This window comes from Balaenoptera acutorostrata, chromosome 4 (assembly GCF_949987535.1).
Source record: "Balaenoptera acutorostrata chromosome 4, mBalAcu1.1, whole genome shotgun sequence".
Lineage (NCBI taxonomy): Eukaryota > Metazoa > Chordata > Mammalia > Artiodactyla > Balaenopteridae > Balaenoptera > Balaenoptera acutorostrata.
The window spans coordinates 68,515,502-68,538,544 of record NC_080067.1 but is presented as its reverse complement, the minus strand read 5'-3'; the positions used below and the strand labels follow the sequence as shown (position 1 = coordinate 68,538,544).

General features: G+C 44.1%; 1 protein-coding gene across 13 annotated transcripts in view; it reads left to right on the top strand.

Annotated features, from left to right (window-relative positions):
- The window catches only part of C4H3orf70 (chromosome 4 C3orf70 homolog), a 98,733-nt gene extending 78,491 nt beyond the window's left edge, over window positions 1-20,242 (top strand). The window contains exons 2-5 of one of the 13 annotated variants that reach the window (XR_009008256.1): window positions 14,335-15,660; window positions 18,015-18,101; window positions 19,897-19,992; window positions 20,093-20,242. Coding sequence is in view for 1 of the 13 variants with exons in the window: in XM_057545970.1 (XP_057401953.1) it covers window positions 14,335-14,891 (557 nt within the window). In the remaining 12 variants the exon portion in view is untranslated. Of the gene's footprint in view, window positions 1-14,334; window positions 19,193-19,884; window positions 19,993-20,092 lie in introns of those variants that run through there. The other 12 variants (XR_009008257.1, XR_009008251.1, XR_009008252.1 and 9 more) reach the window with 12 other exon arrangements.
- Window positions 20,243-23,043: the final 2,801 nt, after the last annotated feature.

Sequence of the window (23,043 nt, the reverse complement as noted above, 5' to 3'; positions counted from 1 at the left end):
CGCGGCTCACGCCCGTCTCTGGAGCTCGTTTAGGCGGCGCTCTGAATCCCCTCTCCTTGCGCACTGTGAAACAAAGGGCAAGAAAAAGTCTCTTGCCTCTTTGGCAGCTGCAGACTTTTTCCCCAGACTCCCTCCTGGCTAGCTTTGGTGCGCTAACCCCTTCAGGCTGTGTTCACGCTGCCAACCCCAGTCCTCTCCCTGCGATCCGACCGAAGCCCGAGCCTCAGCTGCCAGCCCCCGCCTGTGCCGGCCGGTGAGCAGACAAGCCTCTCGGACTGGTGAGTGCTGCTCGGCACCGAGCCTTTGTGCGGGAATCTCTCAGCTTTGCCCTCCGCACCCCTGTGGCTGCGCTCTCCTCCGTGGCTCCGAAGCTTCCCCCCCTCCACCACCCGCACTCTCTGCCTGCGAAGGGGCTTCCTAGTGTGTGGAAACCTTTCCTCCTTCATGGCTCCCTCCCACTGGTGCAGATCCCGTCCCTATTCTTTTGTCTCTGTTATTTCTTTTTTCTTTTGCCCTACCCAAGTACGTGGGGAGTTTCTTGGCTTTTGGAAGGTCTGACGTCTTCTGCCAGCGTTCAGTGGGTGTTCTGTAGGAGCAGTTCCACGTGTGGATGTATATCTAATGTATCTGTGGGAAGCAAGGTGATCTCCACGTCTTACTCTTCCGCCGTCTTGCCCAGAGCCCCCTGCATTTAATTTTTGATAGTTTGATTACTGTGTGTCTTGGCATGTTTCTCCTTGGGTTTATCCTGTATGGGACTCTCTGCGCTTCCTGGACTTGATTGACTATTTCCTTTCCCATATTAGGGAAGTTTTCAACTTATTATCTCTTCAAATATTTTCTCAGACCCTTTCTCTTTCTCTTCTTCTTCTGGGACCCCTATTATTCGAATTTTGGTGCGTTTAATGTTGTCCCAGAGGTCTCTGAGACTATCCTTAATTCTTTTCATTCTTTTTTCTTTATTCTGCTGTGTGGCAGTTATTTCTAGTATTTTATCCTCCAGGTCATTTATCTGTTCTTCTGCTGCAGTTGTTCTGCTATTGACTCCTTCTAGAGAATTTTTAATTTTATTTATTGTGGTGTTCATCATTGTTTGTTTGTTCTTTAGTTCTTCTAGGTCTTTGATGAACGTTTCTTGTATTTTCTCCATTCTGTTTCCAAGATTTTGGATCATCTTTACTGTCATTACTCTGAATTCTTTTTCAGGTAGACTGCTTATTTCCTCTTCATTTGTTTGGTCTCGTGGGTTATTACCTTGCTCCTTCATCTGCTACATATTTCTTTGTCTTCTCATTTTGTATAACTTACTGTGTTTGGGGCCTTCTTTTCACAGGCTGCAGGTTCGTAGTTCCCATTGTTTTTGGTGTCTGCCTCTAGTGGATGAGGTTGGTTCAGTGGCTTTTGTAGGCTTTCTTGTGGAGGGGACTGGTGCCTGTGTTCTGGTGGATGCGCATGGATCTTGTCCTTCTGATGGGCAGGGCTGCTTCCGGTGGTGTGTTTTGGGGTGTCTGAGAACTTAGTAATACTTTAGGTAGCCTCTCTGATAATGGGTGAGGTTGTGTTCCTCTCTTGCTAGTTTGGCATGGGGTGTCCAGTCCTGGAGCTTGCTGGCCGCTGGGTGGAGCTGGGTCTTAGCGTTGAGACGGAGATCTCTGGGAGAGCTCTTGCCGATTGATATTACATGGGGCTGGGAGGTCTCTGGTGGACCAATGTCCTGGACTCGGCTCTGCCACCTGAGAGGCTCAGGCTTGACACCCGACCGGAGCACCAAGACACTGCATGCTATACGGCTTGGAAGAAAAGGAAAAAAAAAAACCCAACAAAACAAAAAAACAAACAGATAGGACCCCAAGCCAAATGGTAAAAGCAAGACTAAACAGACAGAAATCACACAGAGAAACATACACACTCATAAAAAGAAAACAAGCAAACAAACAACAACAAAAAGAAAGAAAAAAGAACAGTCAAAACCCTAGGACAAATGGTAAAAACAAACCTTAAACAGACAAAATCACACAAAGAAACATAAACATACACAATCACAAAAAGAGAAAAAAGGAAAAAAAATTGTAAAAAATTAAAAAAAGAAAAAAGAGAAAAGAATCCACCAATGAATGATAACAAGCACTAAAAAGTAAACTAAGATAAACATAAAAATCAGAAACAAATCAGATGCAGAAAGCAAACCCCAAGTCTACAGTTGCTCCCAAAGTCCACCACCTCAATTTTGGGAAGATTCGTTGTCTATTCAGGTATTCCACAGATGCAGGGTTCATCAAGTTGATTGTGGGGATTTAATCCGCTGCTCCTGAGGCTGCACAGAGAAATTTTCCTTTTTCTTCTTTTTTTTGCACAGCTCCTGGGGTTCAGCTTTGGTTTTGGCCCTGCCTCTGCGTGTAGGTCGCCCTCAGGCATCTGTGCCCACCCAGACAGGACGGGGTTAAAGCAGCAGCTGATTAGGGGGTCTGGCTCACTCAGGCTGGGGGGAGGGAGGGGTACAGTAGTCATAATTGGAATTGTGGGGCGAGCCTGCAGTGGCAGAGGCTGGCATGACATTGCAACAGCCTGAGGTGTGCTGTGTGTTCTCCCGCAAAGTTGTCCCTGGATCTTGGGACCCTGACAGTGGCAGGCTCCACAGGCTCCTGGGAGGGGTGTGTAGGTAGTGACCTGTGCTTGCACACAGGGTTCATGGTGGCTGCAACAGCACCCTCAGCATTTCACGCCTGTCTCTGGGGTCTGAGCTGATAGGCGCGGCTTGCACCCATCTCTAGAGCTTGTTTAGGTGGTGCTCTGAATCCCCTCTCCTCTCGCACCCTGAAACAATGGTCTCTTGCCTCTTAGGCAGGTCCAGACTTTTCCCTGGACTCCCCCACTGCTAGCTGTGGCACACTAGCCCCCTTCAGGCTGTGTTCACGCAGCCAACCCCTGTCCTCTCCCTGGGGTCTGACCTCCGAAGCCCCAGCCTCAGCTCCCAGCCCCCACCCGTCCCGGTGGGTGAGCAGACAAGCCTCTCAGGCTGGTGAGTGCTGTCGGCACCGATCCTCTGTGCAGGAATCTCTCTGCTTTGCCCTCTGCGCCCCTGTTGCTGGGCTCTCCTCTGTGGCTCCAGAGCTTCCCCCCTGCCACCCCCCGATCTCTGCCAGTGAAGGGGCTTCCTAGTGTATGGAAACTTCCTCCTTCGCAGCTCCCTCCCAGAGGTGCAGGTCCCGACCCTGTTCTTTTGTCTCTGTTTTTTCTTTTTTCTTTTGCCCTACCCAGGTACGTGGGGAGTTTCTTGCATTTTGGGAAGTCTGAGGTCTTCTGCCAGTGTTCAGTAGGCGTTCTGTAGGAGTTGTTCCACACGTTGACGTATTTTTGATTCATTTGTGGGGAGGGAGGTGATCTCCACGTCTTACTCCTCCGCCATCTTGAAGGTCTGCCTCGAACAATGTTCTTTTAAAAATAAGTTTTAGAATGCATTCTTCTAAAATTGTTCTCTGTTAATACTAAACTTAATTGTTTATCAGTTTGCCCCATTTTAAACATCTAAAGGATTAATATTTTAATACATAAGATTTAATGTCTTAGTCTAGGCTCCAAATATATAAACTACTTAATTTTTTAATATAATACTTACATTAAAGCATTCTCAGTAGACAGATCAGGCAGTACCACCTACAGCAGCGGTCCCTAACCTTTTTGGCACCAGGGACCGGTTTCGTGGAAGACTGTTTTTCCATGGACGGGGGTGGGAGGGAAGGTTCAGGCGGTAATGCGAGCCATGAGGAGTGGCAGATGAAGCTTTGCTTGCTCGCCAGCTGCTCACCGCCTGCTGTGTGGCCTGGTTCCCCTGCGGCCCGGGGGTTGGGGACCCCTGTCCTACAGGAAATCCCACACTTTGACCTTGGTCATTGAATCAATTTACATCCAATCAGGAGATGGAAACCATGTAGTAGATTACACAGGGGAAGTTTAATATAAGGAATTGTTGGACTTTCCTGGTGGTGCAGTGGTTAAGAATCCACCTGCCAATGCAGGGGACATGGTTTCGAGCCCTGGTCTGGGAAGATCCCACATGCCGCGGAGCAGCTTAGCCTGTGCGCCACAATTACTGAGCCTGCGCTCTGGAGCCCACGAGCCATAACTGCTGAGCCTGTGTGCTGCAACTATGGAAGCCCGCGTTCCTAGAGCCTGTGCTCTGCAACAAGAGAAGCTACTGCAATGTGAAACCCTCACACTGCAACGAAGAGTAGTCCCCGCTCGCCGCAACTAGAGAAAGCCTGTGTGCAGCAACAAAGCAAAAAATGCAGGCAAAATAAATAAATAAATAAATAAACAAAGAATTGTTAAACTCTAAGAAATAAGTGACCAAAAGATATAAGGAAATTCTGTGTGTTTCCTTTGAGCTGAGGGAGTATATATACCCAGGAAGGACAAAGGTGCAAGGAATTCCCCCTCCCCGAGTCTGGGGTTCAAAACTTGTTGGAGAAAGTGTAGTTCAACCCACAGAATAGCAGAGAAGCTTGCCTCTTTTCCCAGGCTGTACTGTTTTGAATTTGCTGGGCAAGCAGGAAGCAGCCCTTTGGAAAAGCAGCCCTTTGCCCAGGAAGGCATGGGCAATGAGCAGTGAAGGGCGTGGGTATGCAAAGGTGGCATAGGCTTGGATAGGCAGGAGGGAATGATGCAGGCAGAAGGCCTTCAGAACGCTGGTTTGCATGTGGAGAGGGCCACGGGAAGGCTATCACCAGGCCAGGCCAAAACCGCAAGGTTGTCAAGGAACCGTACATTCTGGGTTCACGGCTGGGGCAGACCTCCAGCAGATTTCATTCCCCCCCACCCCAGCCTGTGTGCAGCAGACATGAGAGCCCCTTCCTCCTGTAGTGTCCCTCTAGTGCTCTCTACTGAGAAATTTAGCATCTTGCTCAGTGTAGAAGAAAAATGTTTAAAGGAATTCTGTTCACTGTGGCTGAACATATATTGAAAGGAAAATTTGGAGTTGAGAGGCATTAGTTGATACTAGCACATTTATAATCTCATAATAATCTGGGCCCCTTTTTCCTCTTTACTGCTTAGTGTCAACTGTGAAGTGACTTTCTCCATGTATCTTACAACCCAGCTATTATGATGAAGAGAGGTAGTCTAAGAACAGATCTCCAAGTTGAGTTTTGGTGCCATCATCTGAGCCTCCTTGTCCCCATTCAAGAGTAGTTAAATGAATAGTTAAGTAGAGATGCTATTTAGCTGTAAGTAGTAAATTTGTAAGTTCTTACTCCTAACTCTGGATTTCCCCAGTGGCACTGATTTTAAAGTTGGCTGGCCTAATCACAGGTCCAAGAGAAATGAGAGGTAATTATAACAACTGATTAAAGAAAAAACATGGTGAATATATATTCTTTCATTCTATTGGGAAATATAAATTTTTGTATATAAGTGTTAATAATTTGATTTTAAACTATATCTCATTGATACTTAGAATGTGTTTTATTATTGTTGTGACTGATTAATAAAAAAATAACGCTCCAGAATGCCATACTGGTTTGTATAAATTTAAAAATGAGGTTCTTGACTAACACACAGACACATTCCTTACAAAAATAACTTTTAACAAAAAAAAGTATTGTTTTATATTCAGTAAATATCTACTGAGCCCCTGTGAAAAGCACAGACGGTTCAAGATCTTAATTTTCTTAGATCCGGTTGACTGGTTAGCATCCTTTTCTTGTGAATTTTCTGAACTTTTTATTCCTAGATCAATAGATGAATGTGACAGATGTCTTGTACTACTTCCCTTAGTTTTAGACTGTCAACGATTATCTGCCCATTGGATTAATGGCTGCTAATAACTTATTTGGGATCTGTAGAACTACACAGCTGTGTGTTAGTGGAATGGCAGAAAACTGTGCCAGAGTCTTCATGTTCTCGGTCTCCACTTGTGCTCCCTCCCATAGGGAGTTTCTTTGTTCTCAAATTTTTTCTAATTGAAGTTTTAGAAATCTGTTGGCTAGTCTGGTAACTCAGCCCATCCACTATTGATTTTTGCAGAGGAAGGTAGGAGGCTGATGAGATGGTTTAATAAAATGCCAATAAGGTCAAGGCTTGTTATAAAGAAATCAAAGGTAATGACTATCATCATCGTCATCCATCTTCAGACAAAAAAGGGGTGGTACTCATACAGCTTTTCTTACCTTGCAGTGATCCATAATCAGCCACTTTTCACTTATTCCTCTTTCCCTCCATCAGGCTTCTCTCCCAATGTTTTCCTGTACTGCAAAGTGCAGATACTTAATACACAGTGGTTGAGTCTCTGTGTGCTCTGTCAGCAGCCATCCTTTTCTTTCTGAACATATGGTTTTTCATGCTTCATCTCATCCTCAGTCAACCATCCTTAGAAGACTCCCTCAGCCATCCCTTTTCTAACCAATTACTGTATTAAAACCAGCTCTACAGAACAGCTCCCGGTGGATAAGTAGGACTTCTGAGATTAAGGATAAAGAGGTAGAGATATTCGCTCCATGAAACCCTTATTTGGCCCCCTAAAAGGAACTGGAAGCCTAAGAGAGTTCTCATTCTCTGCCTTTTTTTTTTTTTTTTTTTTTTTTTTTTTACCATGGCCTGTTTTAGCCAGACTTACCTATTGGATGTTTCCGAACTCTCTGGCCCTGCAAGGGGCTCTTTCCCAACTGGAATTGTCTGTGTCTACAAGTTCAAGGAGTCCCATTGTGCCAGTTTATTCAGCAGAGTGGCTCTTATGGTATCCAGTCTCCTTAGGCAAGGGAAGGGTCTTGCTCTCTTTCTAGATTATCTGTGATGAGACTGATTTCGTGGCAGGAGACCCTCTGTTCCAGTAAGGCTGTTTACCCCACTGCCCCTGAGACAACCCACACTACTTCCACCTCTGGGTTTTGCACAAAGCCTGCCACTTGACTTTGTTTTGTCCAAGTCCTAGCTCTTCTTAAGTTTATATTCGTTTCTTGGGAGCCTCTTCTTAGCCCTTCCGGCCCTCACTTTTTCTGGGCTCCTGCACCTTATATAGTGTATACCCCACAACTTAATACTTCTCTTTCTTCTTGTGGTGCTTACAGATGTTTGTGTGACCCATATTGGATCGTAAGAGGGATGCATTTTACACTTTACCCCTAGTTTTTCAGTGGTAGTTACTTATTAAAATACACAATTTTTTTTTTTTACATGTATCTGTCCCTCAAACCAGAAGACTTGGCTTCAGGTAGGACTACACATGGTTTAAAAAAGGATAGAGGCTTCATCATGTCTCTCTTCACATTGGCTACTCTAACTTTGTAAATGTGGTGAACAGCTTCTCTCTCTCGTTGGTTTATGGCACTTTTAGAAATGTTATTTTTAAGGCAGGCCTCACTCTACTGGCTGCCCTACTTCAGGGTGTCAAAATTGTGGCCCAGAGCAGTGCAAACTGTGGAGGTCTGTTGGTGAGGGCTCCTGCCCTGCACAGGCTGCTCAGTGGTACTTCCTCCACCTCCTCCATTCCCCCTCTTACCAGTTTGACTTAACTCCAGATCTGAGTGTAAAACCAACTGGGAGAGGGTGGTAGCTTGATTGTCGAAGTCTGATTTGTGCTTTAGACCAGCTTTATCTGTGCCCATCCCGTGAGAGGAGCAGATAGAAATGGAAGTGAGTAGAAAGGCAAAGCTGGGAAGCCTCTAGAGGGGCTTGGAGACCTGCAGGCAGCTCCTGTCTTCTATAAGCAACACCAATAATAGAATTTTACAATGTGCCAGGCATTGAGCCAGTGCTTTAAAAGATAGCACTGACCACTTTACCCTGAGGAAATGGAAAGCATGGGACTGTTAATTTGATAAAGGTTGGACAGCCAGTTCGTAGCCCCAGTCCTTGCCCTGAACCCCCAGGATCTGCCACCTTCCTGGGAATGTCTCTTGTGTTCCTTCCTCTACTGAGCCAGGTGACTTTAGTCAGATCAGAATGTCATGCTTGAAAACCTGTAATAGCCTCCCCTTAACCCCCATCTCTTCTCTTTCCAGTCCCTCTGCACATCTTTACCAGACTAAATTCTCTGAAATCCCTCTTTTATTGTTATTACTTGCTTCCTCAGTAATCTGCAGTGGTTCCCCATTGTTAGCAAAACACGAACACTTTGGCCTTGCATTCTAAGCCCCGTCCAGCCTCTGTCTTCCTCACAAACTTTATCCTCCTTTGCTCTCTTGGTCGACTCTGTGAACCCCACATGCCTGCTGACACATTCTGGCTCTGGAACTGGCCTGGAGCAGTTCCGCTTGCTACTCCACAGGTGTGTGTCTTTTAACAGCCAGGTACAGTCCTTCAGTGAAGCCTGGAACCCTATTCCGCTGCTTGGTGAATGCCCTTGTATACTTACAGTTTTGCTCAACTGGTGTTTTATTTTTACTTTATTTTTTATCTTCTCCCTGCAGTTTGACTAGAAGCTCCTTGAAGCATGACTACACATTGTACTTTTTATTTCCCCACAGCATCTGATTTAGTAGTATAAACATGGTAAACAGTCAATAAATATTTGTTAACTGAGTAAATAAGCCATGCTGTGGTGCTCTGTCTCACTAGGGTTTTGCTTTACATTAATATGTTCCTCCTCACTAAAGGTTACACGATTTGAAAAATGAAGAAATTAGGATCTTGCATAAATTTCTGATTGGGGACTTCAATGTATTGAGCAATGTATGAACTTTATTGTTCTCATAGATTGAAGTACAAAAATATTGGTATATTACTGCCAGTGGAGCAGGGTGGTAGAGGGTAAGGCCACAAAAAATATTGGTTATAATAAATGTTAGGTTTTTTTGCTTTTAGTTTGTGATATGCTACTCAACTAAGTAAATAATGTACATTGCAGAAATAGCTGAATAAGAATATTTAGTATTATTTTCAATATAATGAATGCCCTTGGGACTAAAATAAGCATACTTGTGATTCACTATATAAAATCAAAGAACTGAACTGTGCATGCACTTTCCCTTAGGCCACTCAGTTTTTTTCAGTAGATTTACCTTTTTAATTATATTTTGCTTAGGCTAATTTTAAAATAACTTTGCATTCCCTGAGAGCAGTGTAGTTCATGTGTCAAGGGACACACATTTAACAGTCATAAAACTATCTGTAAAAGCAAAAAGCTCATTCCCCTCCGGAGGATCTTTTTTAAAAATCAAAATGCACAACTGATCCTAAAAACTAGTTTAACAAAGTGCATACAATAGCTTAAGGGGCCACATAAATCATTTTCTACGTTTGTCCCCACCCGCCTTCCCTTTGTGCTCTACAACCAAAAGAAAGAAACGCCTACTAGGGAATGTATCTACTATGTATGTACAACTGTGCTACAGATTGGAATATTAGCTGAAGTTAATGGCAGAGAATGATAGTGTAAACTAATAAGAGCATTAGATAAATCTTATTAATTAAGTAATGAGTACTCTCATGAAGAACGAACATAGAATGTCTCAGGGCTTGGGCTCTAGAACTGACCTCTGCCTTATTACATGAGCTTGAGAAAGTAATTAAGTCTCTCCTCTCTCCCTCTGTCCCTTCCTTCTTTCCACCAGGATGAAAACATAAATCTTTTTCAGTGTCTCATTGAGGCATGGTGAAAACAGTATGTAGGTCTGCACAGACCTACTAGAGAATGGACTTGAGGACAGGGGAGGGGGAAGGGTAAGCTGGGACGAAGTGAGAGAGTGGCATGGACATATATACACTACCAAATGTAAAATAGATAGCTAGTGGGAAGCAGCCGCATAGCACAGGGAGATGAGCTCAGTTTTTTGTGACCACCTAGAGGGGTGGGATAGGGAGGGTGGGAGGGAGATGCAAGAGGGAGGGGATATGGGGATATATGTATACATATAGCTGATTCACTTTGTTATACAGCAGAAACTAACCATTGTAAAGCAATTATACTCCAGTAAAGATGTTAAAAAACAAAAACAAAAAAACCCAGTATGTACTACATATTGTTGCTAAACACCATTGGGGAAGAACGATCAGAAAAATTATGAACCAAGACTTTAAAAGAATAGTGTAAGTTACTTATTTAGTGGTTTTGATTGGCCTTTAGTTGAGAAATACCTGAAGTGTTGAACCAGCTTTCCTGAAAAGAAACATGAAATTTATTTTTCACTTAGTGATCACAAAAACCTATTGTGATTAGTCAGTTTCATTATTGAGAATGTGATTTGAGCTCCCTTGAAAAAGATTCCAGATAAATTAATGGGTTTATGAAGTTTATTTTTAATTTTTATATCATTTTTAAAGATGGGTGTTAAGTAGTGTAATGAGGTGTAGTCTTCACTTTCATATGGATGAATTTTGTGAGTGGCTGAATGAGTCATTAGCAAACTAAGATTCTACTTCACAGGAGTATTTTGAGAATAAGCTTAAGAATGTGTAAGTTCGTGAGAAAGGAGCTAGGGCTCCTTGGAGAAATGGCTGATTCCTGGACTGGGGCAGGGGAAGTACAGGATAAGCCAGTAACTTCTTATGATGCCAGAACGTGAGGAAGTCGTCACAAAAATATGGCATGTTGAAATGACACAGGGGTAACTTAAAGGAGCTCCCAAGAGCTAAGTCTGGGACAATTTGAGCAACAAAATAAATAGCGGTAGTAAAGGATTACAATCCCTAGAATAAAATAAATATCTATGAGTCCATGCTTCTATCAGTAAATAATTGAATACATAAATAAATGAGGGAGAAGGAGCAGCTCCTGCTTAGATAGAATTCTAATTAATAAATATAGAAGGAATGATGTAAATAGAAAATCACTATTTGGCAAATACCACAGTAGTGATTGTTGCAGACCACATCCACCTGTGCATGCTAAAATTAGTAGATGGTGGTATGATGAGAAACAGGATATTTGCATACTCTCAAAATATCTCTGCACAAGATACTTAATATTATAGAGAGAAAAATACTAACTTTACAGTGGGGAAACCTAGACAAACACCCCATTTTAATTAATTTATTTATTTTAAATTTATTTTTGGCTGCGTTGGGTCTTGGTTGCTGCGCGCGGGCTTTCTCTAGTTGCGACGAGCGGGGGCTACTCTTCCTTGCGGTGCGCGGGCTTCTCATTGCCGTGGCTTCTCTTGTTGCGGAGCACGGGCTCTAGGCACGCGGGCTTCAGTAGTTGTGGTATGTGGGCTCAGTAGTTGTGGTTCGCAGGCTCTAGAGCTCAGGCTCAGTAGTTGTGGTGCACGGGCTTAGTTGCTCCGCGGCATGTGGGATCTTCCTGGACCAGGGCTCGAACCCGTGTCCCCTGCATTGGCAGGCGGATTCTTAACCACTGTGCCCCCAGGGAAGTCCCCCCTCTGGACTCTTTACAAAACTAAATGTTTGATATAAGTTTGTTTTATTATTTCTATGTTTATGAGCAAATCAAACAATATAGTATTATATAATCATTGATATTTAAAAGATGTTTACTAAACTGTGTTTCTCATCTGGCCATCTTTATTACTTTTCTCTTCCCTGACTTCCTCTTTGCATCTGTATCTCAGTATCACCAGATAACAGGCTGTCACTCTAGCTCTGAATAGTATGTTTAATAGGTGTAACTGGTAGAAGAAAATGTAACCTGGAATTTAGCATACCTTTCTCTCCAAGCTGCATTTCTCTTACTTTTACTACACTTCAAGAAAGAAAAAGGGTGCTTTGGAGGAGAGAGGAAAGTAAGAGGTAGAACAACTGAGAAGAAGAGAAAAAGCAAATTAAGAAGCACAAAGGCGGGTAAGGGGGTGGGTGCAGCAAGGGGGGTTACGTGAGAGTAGGAGAGGCTGGTCAGAGAAGGCCCAAAGTCAGGCTGCAGGATCCTCTCCACCTTTGGACTAGATAAAGCCCTGATCCCTCTGGGTCTCAGGAACCTCTTATGCTGTGACCAGTGGGTAACTAAACCAAAGGTTACTTGGGCCAGAATGAGCTTAATCAGCATCTGCAACAAGCATTTCTTGAGCGCCTGCCATCCACAGCCTCCTGAACTCAGTAATGACCAGTCTACCACCCAAGAAGAGAAAAGACCAAACCTCCATTCCAGATGTTTTGTTCACCACTCTGTGGACAGAAGGGAGTAGTCCCCTAAATTCTCCCAGTCCCTTTTCTGTCCCCTGCCCAGACTCATCTTTCTCTAATCCTGGGGCTGACAGATCAGAGGGGAGGCTTGAAAGTCTGCCTTTTTTGCCCCTCTGCTTGGATGCAGAGTTCCTACCAAACTGTTAGAACTTGCCTGACTTGAACTTTGCCTGACAAGGAGTAATCCCTTCCTTTACAGATAACAGAATTGAAGATACCTGGTATTGGGTTGGCCAAAAAGTCGGATCGGTTAGTGAATATGTTGTTCAATAAAGTTCTTCGTGAAAATGAAAAATGTCTTTTATTTTTACTTAAAACTGAACGAACTTTTTGGCCAGCCCAATATATTTTAAACAGTTTCCCAGGCAGGCATGACAGTTCTTGCTTGTATTTTTGTTAGACTATAAGGTTTGTGTGAAATATGCCCAGGCTTGGAAGCAGACCTGGGACACCAAAGGCTTAACAATTTTACTCCAGAATGATTTTTTTTTTTTAGCCGTGCCGCGTGGCATGTGGGATCTTAGTTCCCAGACCAGGGATTGAACCCGGGCCCTTGGCAATGAGAGTGTGGAATTCTAACGCTGGACTGCCAGGGGATTTCCCTTACTCCAGAATGAAGCTGAGTGTATTTTTAGAGTAGTTTAGTTACAAAGATATTGTGGCATCTAAGCCTACTTTTTTGTACAGGAGTCAAGAAACAGAGTTAAAAAATACAGGCAGGCTTGATTGATCTTAATAGATCGGATGTTGCACTATCTGTGGCACAGTTTGCTGTTCACATTTCTGATCTAAAATTGCTATTCGTCCGTGGCTTAATGAACTTATTTAAAAAATCTAAGGTAGTTTTCCTTACAAATGTGATCCCTATCCTAGAATTTTCGACCTAAGAACTAAAACAAATGGGAGCAGCGCACAGTGGGTGATTTGCCTGCAAAGAGCTGCTCATGAGGAGGTCATAAATCAGTGGTTCTCAGTGAGGGCGATTTTGCCTCCAGGTGTATGTGACAACATCTGGAGATGTTTTGGTTGTCAGCCTGGGGAGGAGGTTCTACTGGCATCTCGTGGGTAGAGGCCAAGGATGCTGCTAAACATCCTACAGTGCACAGGACAGCCCCTCAACAGAGGATTCTCTGGTCTGAAATGGCAATAACATCGAGGTTAAAAAACAGCGTCATAAATATGTGCAGAAGATACTGTATGGACTGATTGATAAATCATCTACGTTAGGAATAAACCCAAGATGGTGCCTACATTTGTGGCTTCTGTCTCTGAGACTTGTAGTTTTTTTTTTTCTTCCAGATTTCTATTTTTAAATCATTTTAGGCTTACAGACTGGGTAACTGTCATCTCTGTTTTCTTAACAAAACCTCCCATGTACCAAGTGCTAACTGTTGAGTGAAGAAAAAGAGAATGAGCAAAGAGATGCAGGAGGAACAGATCCAGTTAGGTTTCACTTCCACATAAACTCTGTGAGAAACACTTAGGCAGAGGGAAGGTTTGGGGATAAGCTTCTTGGTTTTCTAGAAACATCTGGCAGGTCACCCCCCTGCATCTGCCTGTGCCTGTGCTTCTGCTTGGCTAAGGTTGTGCTTGTGGAATTGGTGTCAGGGAGAACATCTCCTGCTTTGGCCACTGATGAGCTTTGGGTCTTGAAAGAGATCATTTCACACCCTGCACCTGACCCTGGCCGCTGAGGGTAACCAGGACAATGCTATAGGCCATTACCTATTAAATGTGTGTGTGTATGTGTATTCTGATTAAAACATAGAAACCTGAAGAGTGAAAGTCTTATCATAATCCTGATGATATCTTTTAAATGTCTATATTAGCATATAATTATTAAAGATAAAAATGAAATTATAATTTTATGGTATATTATACTATTTTACAGTATGTTTTCACCCTACTATAACGTGGACATTCTTTATTTTAGTATGATGGGTAAATCATTTCAAGTTGTCTGAAAAATAAGGATGATAGTATCCACCCACCTATTCCAGAGGCATTAAAGAGACTCAAATATAAATTAAGATTTGTAAAGTGTGTTGAGTTTCTTAGATGAAAACACCATGATGTTATGGTACCGTGTTGTATTTTTAATTGATTATAACAATTTTGAACGATTCTATTATTAGTTTCTTCTGAGATGTTATTGAAATATTTTTAAAAACATTCTGAGTCCTCAGAGAGAAACCATTATGGCTACCTTAATGTAGGTGTGTGTAATACTCTTAGATTTCAGCTGCCTTTTTGTGTTCCCCACAGGCAAATACGTGTATCAACCGATGACCCCTGTGGAACAGCTTCCAAGCACTGAGATTCCCGCGAAGCCTCGGGAACCCACAAACACCATTCAGATCTCAGTCTCCCTCACTGAACACTTTTTGAAATTCGCATCTGTCTTCCAGCCTCCCCTCCCCCCTGATTCACCAAGGTACTGTATGATCTCAGACCTCTTTATTGACAACTATCAGGTTAAATGTATTAATGGGAAGATGTGTTATGTGCAGAAGCAGCCGGCGCCACATTCCCACAAAATTAGCCCCGAGGAGGTCTCTGCACACGATGCCTTAATATCAAAAGAGAGCAATACGCCAAAAACAGATCACTGCTCTTCTCCCTCAAGTTCTGAGGACTCTGGGATCAATGCAGTCGGGGCTCACTATGTGGAGTCGTGTGATGAGGACACAGAAGAAGGAGCAGAACTGAGTTCAGAGGAAGATTACAGTCCAGAGAGCAGCTGGGAGCCAGACGAGTGCACCCTTCTCTCCCCGTCGCAGTCTGATCTGGAAGTGATCGAAACAATAGAAACCACCGTGTGAGGGTCCAGGCAGGAAGCCACGTCCTCTGATCCATGCTGAGCTTTTGTACTTTTGTCTGATGGATCCTTTTTCCAATGCAGTCGATGTTTTCTACCCCTCTCTAACAACCATACCAGTTCAGTGGTCTGCTGATTTAGCTTCACTTTTAAATTAGTCTTATAATTAAGACATTTTTTTCTTATAAATGGTTTTCTTTTGTATCTTGACTTCCTTTTTATGTAGCATCTGGTGTCATGAATTGTGACCCAGCCTTAATTTCACTGGGAACTTTGAAAGCAATGATGTGATGAAGTGATGATCACAGAGCATCATGGATCAGGTTGAGGAGCTACCCAGAGTGAAGGAGACACTGTTTTATAAATAGCCAGTTCTTCGCAGAACAACTCTTTGGCGTTCCTTTTGGCGTGCTGATGAGCACCCCTACCCTGCTCGTCCCGTGTGGAAAGTGGTTCACGTGACCCCTCAAGGTGTGCACTGATTGATGCCATTCTGTCCCTTTCCCTGTCTCCCCACCGCCCGCACTGGGGCTGGGCCCGTGCTGCCCTGGCTTACTTCTGGGAGGTTACTGGAGGCCAGCTCAGTCCCTAGTTATGGCCAGTGTCTGCACATCCCTCCGTTACCTGGGGCTGAGCTAGACCTCACTTCAGAAGAGATTCCACCTTCTCTTTCAGGCTCAGTCCAGCTTTAGCTGAGTGCCTACGCTCTTCAGGGATACAGAGTGAATAAGGCCTGACTCCCGGCAGGAAGGGACCACAGTCCAGTAGGCGAGGTAACACACGCAGGTGATGGGACCCAGAGTGCCCTGGGAACCCCAGGGAGGGAGAGATGTACTTGGCCTGGGCTAGCTGGGGATGTTGTACCATTTGAACTGGCCTCTTGGGTGGGTTCCCCAGCATATCCCTGCTTTTTAAAATTGTTCTTCAAATCTGGGGGAAACTTTTGGGAGTTATATAGGTATTATGTTTAGGAGGCAGTCACATCCGATGTCTTACGAAAAAAAGTCAGTCATAGTTTTAGTTAGCATGGAAGTGCTAAAGACAGCAGTCCTTTAGGGATTAGGAATGAATCTAATAGGTTTGATTAATTCTGCTTCATTTGGTTGTATGAAGCATTAGGATGGCTTAGGTAAGAACTGGATTAGAATTCAGTATGATGCATGGATTTTTTTATGCCAATGCAAAAACAGTTGAAATAGTTCTCGAAGTCAGGAGAAAATATTTTGTGTAATATTCATTCACTTTACAACAGTAATATTCATGGGCTGTTGTAAATATTCTCTTTTCCTGCACACATAAAATAGTAAATGATTCTTTCTTATTTAGCTCTCTTCAGAATTCTGCTCCTAATCTCCATTTGTAACTGGTGTTCTCGTGTGAGTCGGTTACCTGCTGTTTCTCCAAATATACCGTCTGTGAGGCATAGTTAAGAATCCAGGAAATTTAAAATATGGCCCACATGAAACCAGAACTGTCAAAGTTGGAGCTAGAGAAATACTTCCTACACCCTGACTATCCATGAGCGCGCTCTCATGGCATCATCTCATGACATATCTTCTGTGTCACATTAGTTTGTATTTTAAGAAATAAGAAGAGGCCTGTTGTGTCCTTCCCTGAAGCTTCCACTTGGCATCTTTCACAAATCACTCCAGGCAGAACCTGCTTTCCTAGTTGTATGTGTAGTTCATGTGACTGGCTAGAAGAGTTTGTTAGCTTTAGGTGCCCCAAGCAGCCATAGGGTTTAGAAAGCAGAGTGTGCATATTCCTTTAAAAGCAGTGTGTGTTAACACTTTCTGTGCTAGATGAGAATGCAGCCAGCATAAAGTTCCCACTTACTGAAACGTAAAGACTCAACAAGTCAAACCAAGAAGGTGGTGAGCAGAGCTCCAGGTACAGCGGGGCCCAGGAGAGGGTGGCGGAGGAGGGTGTACGGAGAGGGGCTTAGGGACAGACAGCTGAGGAGCCCTGCCTTGGGCTCTCAGCACCGCCCAGGATTGAGTGGCCAGCTGCAGCCAGGGCGACGCCAGGGTCCTGTCTTCACCTGACTCTGGGTGAGCTTGTTGCAACCCCGGGTGGGAACACGAGGCTCTCTTTCTCTGCACCATTCCTATCAGTTCTCTCCTCCATCCGTTAATCTAATTGGAGTCAACCACCAGGTCTCCAGAGCCATGGGAATCCATGGACATAGGGCCACGTTTCTGAGGCTGGCTGTGTCAGGGTTGGGCACTTTATATGATAATATCTATGACTTTTGCCTATGTTCCTGTTTAAACTCCTGAACTGCCATTCAGATTAGCCATGATTTTAATGGAATTTTTGGATTTAAGACTAGTTGATAATCACTTTAAATGTTTGCACAAACTCTTTATAATTAAAAACTAAGATTCACTTCTATCTATTTTGTAGAACTGGAGATGTTCCACTGGATTCTAAATATCAGATGATCCTGGATCTCAAAGTAGCCTTTTCTAAATAAGCACAAACAAGAATTCTTTTTTTTGTCCTAGCACTCTTAATAATTATCTGAAAATCATATATGATTGAACCAGAATTGTTTCTCTAATGCTTGCATTCCAAAAACAACTGAAAAGGATATAAAAATACGTAGTTTCAACTTAAATTCTAGGCCTATTCTGTTCTGTATTATATGAAAGAATTTCTCTGTAATCCTGATACTGTATTGCTCATTTGTATAAGCATATTTATAGGCACTTTTAGAAAATGTTTAGACTGCAATAGTGTACTATAGACATAGAACACAGTCATGTTAAATAGGTTTTTGATTAATACTTGTACATTGAGAGATATGAAAGCTTTATCATTTGGACCTTTGCTCACTTGGGGAAAAGAGTTGGGCTGTGTGGGTAGAAAAACTGCTTTCTTGGGCTTTTATCAAAAACTGGCACCATTCCCACTTTTTGAAAGTTGGTGTGAAAGCTGTTAGGTAGAACATACAAAGTAAGTGCTGTGTGGAATTTAGCTTTCTTATCTAACCGAGATTTCTTTTAGAATTTTCAAGTTTCACACGTGTTCATGACTTTTCTGAGAAATGACAAAGCAATTAAAATGCTTTTGTTGTTATAACTGTTTGGTACATTAACAACTGAAGCTTTACAATCAAACCTAGGTATTTTCAAGATTTGAAATGCAAATTTGAGGAAAACCCTGAAGAAAAACAGATGCTTTCCTGGAAGGGGAAGACCTGTAGTTCAAGGTAATACAGTACAAAATGAAACAGAAAATAAAATCACCAAAACCAGAACAAAACCATGAAGTTGTTTTTCTGAGGTACTTTTTGGATTTGATCTAGGATTTGATTTTATCTTGGGAGTGGTGGTTTTATTTCTTAATCTCTACTTCCTGGCCTATTTGAAACATCAAAGTTCTTTTGGGGCGATCATAAACTCCTTTTATGCAAATTTCTCTACTTGGGCAATAGGATGCAACCAGGTAATTTAGAAAGCTGTCAAAATATCCAGATACAAAAAAAAAAAAATCCAGATACTTTTGGTGGTATAAATACTTCTAGGCAAGAAAAAAAAAAAGCACAAGTTAAAATAATATTTATACAGTCAACACTTGATTATTCCATCTTGTTTGCAAAATTTTGTTGACATGTTTTGGATTTTTTACATGAGGAAAACAAAGTTTCTGTGAGTTTTCTTTCCTACTCCCCTCTCCAGAGGAGGTGTGAGCACATTAAGGAGGCCAGTTGTATTTTGGGCTTTTCTGTAATGTGCGACTGTGTCTCTTCCCGTTGAGGTGGGGAGAAAGAAGTGGGCGTTTCCACACTTTATCAGTGCTGTCAATTCCAGGGATGTCAGTGCTTCTCACATCCAAACATAAGTACAGGGGCACTTCTCAAAACTAAGTTTGGAATTATTTATCTTCAGAAAATTTCTTATGTCACTGCTCCCTTTCGTTGTCATGGATAATTGAAAGTTGACTGTATTGGGAAAGGGCTGTGTTTCTGTTTGTGCTTTGAGTTCTTTCTATTAAGGCTGAAGCAGTTCTCTCTTAATAGTCTGAACAAGTCTGAAAGCAAATCATCAGTAGCAGTTTTAATGCTGAGCTTCCATATCATCGTGTTCATGTGTACTTTTAAGGCTGTTCGCACCTTGTTGTAATACTCACTGTGTGATTTTTTAAAACCTGTCTGTTTTAAAGTTTTAAGCACAATGTTGATCCGTCTGTAATTTCCTAAAATTATATTCTGTTTTCCTACAAACAGCTCAACTTTCCTCTCTGTATAATACTTTAGGAAAATACTACCTTGTAAAATAAATGTGATTTTTTTCTTTTTTACCAGCACAAATACGATATTTTGAATTTTGGAATATCCTCCCTCTCCACCCCCCTTTAGAGAGGTTCTGTCTGATTCAAATAATAACACAATGTGAGCCTAACGAAACAAAAACAAAAGCCCCCATTTGCAAAATGTGAAACATTTATATCCAGTGCTTACTTTGTGCTAGGAAATAAGTGGTTTACATCATTATTCCATTTAAATTTTACAAATCCTTAGTGCAGGTAATTATTATTATGCATACTATACACTCACGGTCACCACTCGTGATAATTCCCAGAACCCTTTACAATAAGAACTTTTTTGTTGGCTGCATTAGGTTTATACAAATAAAAATTACATTCCCCCACAAACGGTATTTATTTCACACAACGCTACAAGCTATGTGTTCGGTTCATACATTCCATGCAAGACAGTTCTGACTGCAAGTTGGATCCAGGGAGGCCGCTGCCCTGCTGAGCCTCGGGGGTGCAGTCACTAGGTCACCAAGGTTGAGGGTCCAAGCCTCAGCGTGGCAGGTCCAGGAGCTTAATTTTTATATTCACACCAAGAAAAGAACAGCTTTGGGGTTGGCTTTTATTGAATAACCTCATGGGGAGTGCTAAACAAATTTGCTTATCAGTAATAGAAATAATACCATTGTTTATGTTAATATTGATAGCTTAACAGCTGCCTTCCCGCTTTCTCTGAGTATTCCTCACAGCAGCCCTCTGAAGGAGACTGCAGCATCCTCACTTCGCAAATCAGGAAAAGGGCTCAAGAAAGAAAACATTTTTGTCCAGAGCGGCACAGCTTGTAAGTAAGTGGGAGTCACGTTTGGACTGTCACCTTGGCCGTGGAGCTCATACTCTTGGCCCTTTTCCTGCGTTGCATCCTCCTGTAGCCCTTCCCACCCTCAGGGGCCACGGAGGCTGAGCCAGGAGGCCCATAGTGGGGACGAGAGCAGAGGGTGCCCCCTTCCTGTCCGTGACCAAGAAGACGCCTTCCTCACCCAGACACCACCAGGCTTCGCCCTCCCTCCCCGTTCTGTGCTCCACATGGACCTCCCCCAGCACACGCGCACGCGCACGCACCATCTTTCTGCAGGTATCTCAGTGCTTTGATATGGCCATTGCTGCTTCTATGTTTAATCATGAGTCTAGGCTCACTTTCTGCCTTCACAAAAGATAACTTGTCTTTTAAAGGGACTTCTGCAGACAGCTAATCTCATTAACTAAGTGTGCATTCTACTAATTTAACTCTCTACATGATTGTATTGCCAAGTTGTAGAAAGCACCTCATCGTAGCATCTTACAGATGCTGACTACACACACTTTTATTCTGCAATAAACTTTAATTTAGCATCTCATCCTTACTACACTTCAATCGCTGGGAATTGGTAATGCCTTTAACCCTTGGTGTCCCACTCCAGTTCTGTGCTGAATGAAGGGGTAAGACAGGACCTCGGGACTCAGGCTCGCTGCAGTAGGGTCAGGAGGAGCAATTAGAAGTCAGGTGGAATTCTTCAGAAACCAGGCAGGTAAGGGTAAATATGCCTAGATATTAACAGTGTTTTTCTGTTTGCTTTTTGGAATTTTCCTAGTTTTCTAAATGAATTGGTGTTACTTTTATAATCAGAAACAAACCCTGTAAGCTCTTTTGAAGCTAGTGAGTTCGGGTGGAGCCTGGCACTGCAGGTTTGTGGGAGGAAGTGGGGAGCCTTCGCGTCTGGGCAGCGTTGCACCCACTCACCCACTTGGGGGAGGGGCTACTAAAGGCTGGACTGCAGACTGTGTGTCCTGGAACCACCCGGCCTCCCCGAGGACTGACCCCAGTCCAGACCTCCAACCATGGCTGGAAGGGTCTTGGGCCAGTGAGTTGGAGAAAAGAAAGGATTTGTTTCTCATTGTCCTTCTCAGTCCCCAGTCTGAAACCGTGTGTGTGAATTTGGAGATGGGAGACCAGAAAGCTGGGCTCTGGTGGGACATCTTAGTTCTCTTCTCTTTGACAATTAGCGTGTCACCTAGTGTACAATCCCAGAGGATTTATCCTAAGAAGGAGATCTGGAGCGTCACTGGAAGGTGACGACAGAAAGTGCAGCATTGTGGGTCCTCGAAGCCCCACAGCATCTGAAGGGGGACTTAGCAAGCATTTCCCCGGATGTCACCTTCCCTGCCAAGCCCAGCAATTCTGCATGACAGGCAGGACAGGATAATTTCATGAGTTTATGGCTGAAGCATCGAAGAGCTAAGTCAACAGTAAAGGCAGGTGAGTCACTCTTAATTGGCAGGTAAGTAGCGGGGCCAGAGCTCCAAAATTCTGTTGATGCCAAATCCAGCCGGTGTTACCCCCTCACTTGTTGAGCCCCTGCAGTCACACCTGCCCTCTCCTGCTGCTCTCCCTCACCTGCCTCTCTCTCCTCCCCACACCTGGGGCCCCGAGGCCGTCCACTGCGGTCCTCACTCCCCAGCCCTGGCTCTAGGTGGGGGCATCCAGGAGCTACAGCCCAGCCTTCCGGGCATCACCTGGTGCTGCCCTTGCTGTCAAGTGCTCTGCATTCTGCCCAGCCTGGCTTGACCTTGTCCTGGGTCTGGCTTGAGACCCGGATGCTGCCTCTGGCTCAGAGGTGGCCCTGGATCTAAGAACTCTCTTGAGAACTGGCCTCAGATCTTAGCACTTCTGGTGTCAGCCGCTTCTGCCTCCTCCTGCTCCCAGCCTCACTGAAGTAGGGCCTTTGATACCAACTGCTTCCCGTGGTAGCACCAATCCTCACCCACCTTAGGCTTGCCTCCCAGGGCCAGCCTACTCCAGGGCACAAGGGCCTCATGTAGTAGACTGAGTTCCTGCCCCCATGTTTAGAATCTGCCTGTGTGAACTGTGATGCCAAAATTCATCAAGCAGATGTAGGTACACCCAGGTATCAGCAGAGGACCTGGAAGAGCCATCCCAGCGTGTCCACAACAACGCTCTCAGAGGCCATGCAGTCAGGCCGGGAGCCCTTGGGAAGACCTGGGGTGGGGGGGGTGGTTCTGCCCTGTGTCTGGAGGGTGGGCTCCCTGAGGCCTGGCTGGGATTTGCATAGGGATCCACAGAGCCGGTTTTTCCTGGGAATCTAGAATATTGAGAGGTAACTCTAGCATGATTTAGAAGCTGCACTGAATATGGGGAGGACGCCAGGGATTTGGGATTCCTGAGGAAGCCAAGGCCCTAGGTGAATGGGGCCTACGGTGGGCATCTCTGTACGGGTCACTAGGAGGTCAGCACAAGATCAGTGGGTCCAGCTAGAATTCACTGGGGTCCTTTCTGATGACTGGGGTTCCAAAACAGGTCAGTTCTTCCCGGAAGATTTATCCTTACCCCAACCTATCCAAGAGTCACAGAGAGGCAGTGAATTCCTGGAGCTGCAATGTGTTTCCTGAATCAAACGGGAAATCACTTGGGCCCCATGTTATGCCTGATACAGCCACTCAGAAAGGGAATAATGGGTTATGGAGAGGTCAGAAGTGGGGAGGATGAAGGGAGGAAGTTGACTGGGAGTCAGCATCTCAGGTGGAGGTGGATTGTGGGAGTATTGAAGGATGATGGGCCAACTCACTCTTCTAGAGAGAGAAGAGGCCGGGTTGGGCAAACCATGAGGTCCTCCACTTTGCTAGGGGCTGGGACCTGACCTGGCCCTCCAAGACTATTGGGACCAAATTCTGACCTCTGCGATGCATGTAGCACAGAGTTCTGAGGGAACCGACGTCAGATAGGAACAGGCTACTGGCTTCACTAGGTTATTGAGAAGTGTCCCTGTGTGAAGCCGAGGCCCATCCCCACCAGCAGCTTAACAGCAGATCCCGACAGGCTCCTGAGCCAACTAATGCCTGGC